Below are 5,205 nucleotides of genomic sequence, written 5' to 3'. Positions count from 1 at the left end.
GGAGGGCGCCGGTAAACAAACAAACAAGACTGGATTAAAAAATAAAAAATAACTAACAACCTAAGTAAACCCTGAAGGAGAGTCTGATCTGGATGTTCTGGGTGTTAGCCGGGAGGACAGAATATGGAGCTGGGCCACCTGATGAAGGGGAGGGAGGGTCAGAAAGAAAAGAAGGAGGGACAGGCTGGGCGCTGCAAGGGATGGGAACGCCAGGTGGCCTGGAGCTGAGGCACGGGGTATCAAGGTCCCTTTCTTCTCGGTGCCAGAGGGACAGGCACCAAACACACAGTCCTTGGGGCCGGTGAAGGGGAGGGTGAGGCCCCTGGGTTCCCAGAAAGCCGGGGGTGCAGGTGGGGGGAGATGGGAGGGGCCTGGGGCGTGAACTTTGGAATGAAACTTACATCTCAAAGGGTGCTGAGGGCGGGGCAGGGCTGGGGAGTTAAGGAGGAAAGCACCTAGACGGGGGGAAGAAGAGGAGCCTAGGTCCCCCTGCTCTGGGAGGGCCCAGGGGGGTGGTCACTTGTCGGAGTCCAGACCCATCATGTTCTTGAGGGCGTTCTTGAGGCTGGTTCTGCTGGGGGACTTGACCGCAGGCCGGAGCTCCGAGCTCTGCTCATCCTTCCGCAGTTCCATCTCTATGACCACCACCTGAGAGCCTTTGGTGGGCTCCCGCCCTGACCCCCGACCCCCCGCCCGGCCCGCTAACCGCTATTTCTTATCCTTGCGAGACTCCCCCAGCCCCTTGGCCTTCTTTTCACTGGCAGCTTTGGTGCTTCTGCTGTGGTCCAGCATGGCATACAGCGCTGGCGTCTGCAGGGAGGGGGTCACACCTCAGTCACCCTTCTGGGGGGGCCCAGCCCCACCCTGGTCCCAGCCCATCCCTTACTGCTGCCAGGTAGCTCCGCGCCTTGTCCAGGCCCCGAGTTCCACTGACCTGCCGGCCGCGCTTCGAGTCCTTCGCAGCCTTGTGCAATTTCCCCTTCTCCATGGCGCTGCAGGGAAAGGCGGTGCTGTGGGTCTGCCCCGCTCCAGGCCCGGGCCCCCCTGGAGAGCAGCTATAGCTTCCTCCTCCCTTTGCCGCTCCCCCCCGCCCCCCAAGAAGCTTCTGCCCCGATGGGGAACAGTGGGGTTAAAGGGAGGGTCGCCATGGGGCGCCCGGGTGACTTCAGCTCAGGTCACGATCTCGCGGTTCGTGAGTTCGAGCCGAGCGTCGGGCTCTGGGCTGATGGCTCAGAGCCTGGATGGAGCCTGCTTCCGATTCTGTGTCTCCCTCTCTCTCTGACCCTCCCCCGTTCATGCTCTGTCTCTCTCTGTTCCCAAACATAAATAAACGTTAAAAGAAAAAAATTTTTAAATAAAAAAAATAAAAAATAAAGGGAGGGTCGCCAGACTCCCCTTACCTGAGCCTCCTCTGCAGGGCCGCCTGTCTGCGTAGCCAGCAGTATCGGGTCACATAGAAAAGCAGCAGCAGCAACAGCACCACCCCCAAGACACCCCCGATCACGGCTCCCAGCACCACCCCGTACCTCGTAGGCACTAGGAGGGGAGGGAAAACAAGTAAAGGGGTGAGCGAGCAGGGCCACGCACCTTCGGTTCCTAGCCCCACACCCATTCCCTGCTGTTTCAGAGGTACAGCGCTCAGCCAAGGCTGTCTTCTGCCCGCCCTCCCAGAGCCTGAAGGGCATTAGCCCAGGTATTTTGCCTCTTCCCCCAGCCCTTCCCTCCCCCCCACAACCCCCCCCCCCGCCCCCAGTCCTCCCTGTACTGCCAGACCCCCTGGGCCATCTCCTCTCACACCTTTTTCAAAGACATAGAGTGTGACCTGAGAAGTCTTGCCCACTATGTCTGGTGGGTTTTTGACGTCACAGGTGAAAGTGCCGTTGTCACTGTAGTCCAGGTTGTGTATGACAATAGAGCCATCCTTCCAGTGAGGGTCCCCTACCCACTGGATGCGCTCTTTGAAGGTCCCCACCTCGTCAATGTAGGGTTGTCCCTTGGCATAGTGGAAGATCTATGAGGAATGAGGGGAAGTATGTGGGTCTAGCCTCAGGGTAAGGGCTCCTGGGCTGGAGAGGGTAGTTGGGGGTGGGGGAGACAGTGTAGAGAGGCCCTAGTCAGATGGCTACTTACCTTGCCACAGTTAGGGTTAGGGCTCAAAGGATGTCCCCTCTGTTGCCCAAGTGCTCTTTTCTGTGCACCGTTTGGTTATCCAATCCCAGGACGCCCCCAGGCACTCACCGAGATAGCATCGCGGCCCCCTTCGGGCTGGTAGCGCCAGGTAAAGGAGATGTCATCTGAGATCCACTCGCTGGACCAGAACGAGCAGTGCAAGGTCACCTTGGAGCCCACAGCGCCATGGACCTCCTTGTCCGTGTAAACCACAATGGCCTGGGCCAGGGGGAGCACTGCGAGCAGAGAGGGGAGTCAGATGGGCGCCCGGGACCCACTAAGGGATCCAGAGGAAGTGAGACCAATAGGAAGCCAAGGGCTGAGTAGAGACCATAGCAAAGCTGGGGCAGAAATGATCCACTGTCAAGCCCGGATTTCTCTGGGCCAGCTGAAGAGTTAGGCAGAAACGCTGCATTGGGTTCAAGTTCAGTGTGTTCATAAGAGGAAATGAAGTCAGCAGTAACAGAACTCTCTTGAGGACTTCCAGAAGGTGGATTCTGTCTCCAAGTCTCCCTTTCCCTTTGGGTCAGTATTTAACTCTTAAGGTACCCCTAAGATGCAGGCTTAAAAAATTTTTAATTTATAAGTTATATGGTAATACATATTGCATTCTTTTTTAGAAACCATTCAAATAGAGATAAAGCTAAAGTCTTTCTTTAAAAAAATTTTTTTTGGGGCGCCTGGGTGGCGCAGTCGGTTAAGCGTCCGACTTCAGCCAGGTCACGATCTCGCGGTCCGTGAGTTCGAGCCCCGCGTCGGGCTCTGGGCTGATGGCTCAGAGCCTGGAGCCTGTTTCCGATTCTGTGTCTCCCTCTCTCTCTGCCCCTCCCCCGTTCATACTCTGTCTCTCTCTGTCCCAAAAATAAATAAACGTTGAAAAAAAAATTAAAAAAAAAATAAATAAAAATTTTTTTTAATGCTTATTTATTTCTGAGACAGAGAGAGAGCATGAGTCAGGGAGGGGCAGAGAGAGAGGGAGACACAGAATCAGAAGCAGGCTCCAGGCTCTGAGCCGTCAGCACAGAGCCCGACGCGGGGCTTGAACTCACAGACGGCGAGATCGTGACCTGAGCCAAAGTCAGACGCTCAACCGACTGAGCCACCCGGGCGCCCCGCTGAAGTCTTTCTTGACGCCTCCCCCAACAAATGCTTTTCCTGTAGTCCCCTCCCAAATATGACCACTGTCAATCAGTTTAGTAAGTAACCGTTTTCTATGTATCAAGTGCAGTGTAAACCCGACAAACTCAAAACATGAAATAGTTTTGTCTTATGGAGCTTTTCTTTCCTTTTTGAGATACATTGCATTATATTGTACTTGGCTTTTTTCACTTAAGAGGATGTATAATATGCCTATGTGTCTCAGGGAACTTCCCATGTTGATTCATAGAGATCAATCTTATTTTTAACAGCTGCGTAGTATTTCACAGCATCACACATTCAAATTTCTCGCAGAAAAAAAAAAATGAAGATAATTAAGACTGTTTTTTCCTGGCCCAACTGTCCTCGCTGCTGAATCCCTGGTTGCCATACAGCTTGCTGTCGACTGGGAGGTCAGGGAGCTTCTCAGGGGAAGTTGGGTACAGAGGAAGATCCCAAGCTCAGAGCTCAGATGACTTTGCATGTGAGCCCTCTGTGGCTTGACCCTTGTCACCCTCCTCTTGGCCATGCTGGCCCAGTGCCACTCCCAAGACTCACCCACACAAGGAAGGCCATTCCAGGGAGATTATGTGTGTGGGCTGGCCCGGGGTGGGGGCAACTGTAGACCCTTTTGTTCTATGGGAGGGGGAGGAAGCAACCAAACAAACAGAGACCCATTGTCTGACCAACGTTGGGGGCTCCTGCCATCCCCAGACCCCATAACCACCCCCCACTCCTGCTCCATAGTCTCAAATCTCCCACCTCAGCATGCAAGATCAGTGACCCGCTTCTCCTTAGAGGTCTCTTGGGAATCCCAAATGCAACAACAAAGGTTATTCATTGGATCTAACTTCTATTCCTCCTGTTCTAACATCAACCACTGCCCTTCAGCCCTGCTCAATGGTACTATGAGAGGGACAGGTGCTAGAACAGAACCCTCTTCCTTATTCTCCAACACTCCTTCTCCCCATTGCCCTCACTATGACCTTCTCCAACTCCTTATCTTTAACATTTTCTCTGGGTGTCCCAGACTAGTCCAGCACAGCACCCAGAAGGGTCTGGATTCTGGGGTTAGGACTCAAAGAGCTGATATTCTGAGCAGTTCTCCCCGACCCCCAATTTGCCTACTACTCATCTATTGTGTTAGGCTTTGGGGCCATTTGGAGAAGGGAACTGTCCATTCAAATATCCCTACTTTTGACTTCCACTTGCCCACCCAACATCTGCCACGGGGTGAGAAAGGGTTTGGTCCTTCCTTATAAAGGAAGACTGCTTTAGATGGACAAGATCTTAGAATCTCATAGAACCTCCCTCCTACTCCTTTTGCCTGCATAATAGACAATGGATCCAAAGAGAGAAACTGAGGCACCAAGAGACAAAGGATTCGAGGAGTTGGGACCACAGACCTTGGGCTCCTTCCTTAGATCACATTCCCTGAACTTCCTATTCAGGGGAACTAAGCTTAAGTACCTCAGGCACTGCTAGGGAATGATTAGGTACCCGACCCAGGTGTCTGTCTTGTTCCTTACCACACCATAACACTGCTTCCCACCAGGTGCTCAGCATGGTTTTGGGGGCATGTTACTACCTTCCAACCTGGGTCCAGTCAGGTCTACCTCAGGGAAGCTCTCTACGCTCTTTTACCTTCTCCCTTCACAGGATACCTTTATTGTCTCCCTCTAAGCTATATATATTTTTTCTCCGACTATAATATCACCTTCCTGCTCCTGCTCACTCTTTGGTGGCGGTGGGGCATGCAGTGAAGGCAGGGAGAAGGTTGCTGAGAGGCAAGCTGAGCTCCAGGGCTCCCAGACTGGGGTGGCTCCACTTACCCAAAGAGGAGAAGAGCAGCGCAGCCAGGATAGGACTGGGGCTGGACGAGGGAGCCCCAGGAGCCAT

At 53.6% G+C, this 5,205-nt stretch overlaps 1 protein-coding gene across 1 annotated transcript; it reads right to left on the bottom strand.

Annotated features, from left to right (window-relative positions):
* Positions 1-516: 516 nt before the first annotated feature.
* Positions 517-5,205, bottom strand: MPZ (myelin protein zero). The gene is given in 6 exon segments (XM_047092612.1): positions 517-810; positions 935-992; positions 1,401-1,536; positions 1,798-2,011; positions 2,239-2,405; positions 5,139-5,205. Coding segments are annotated over 6 exon segments (936 nt in total).

This window comes from Lynx rufus, unplaced genomic scaffold, assembly GCF_022079265.1.
Source record: "Lynx rufus isolate CCGP_SWC_20201006 ecotype Redwood Valley unplaced genomic scaffold, mLynRuf1.p SCAF_31, whole genome shotgun sequence".
In the NCBI taxonomy this organism is placed as follows: domain Eukaryota; kingdom Metazoa; phylum Chordata; class Mammalia; order Carnivora; family Felidae; genus Lynx; species Lynx rufus.
The sequence above is the reverse complement of the archived record's forward strand: the minus strand, read 5'-3'. Positions and strand labels throughout refer to the sequence as shown.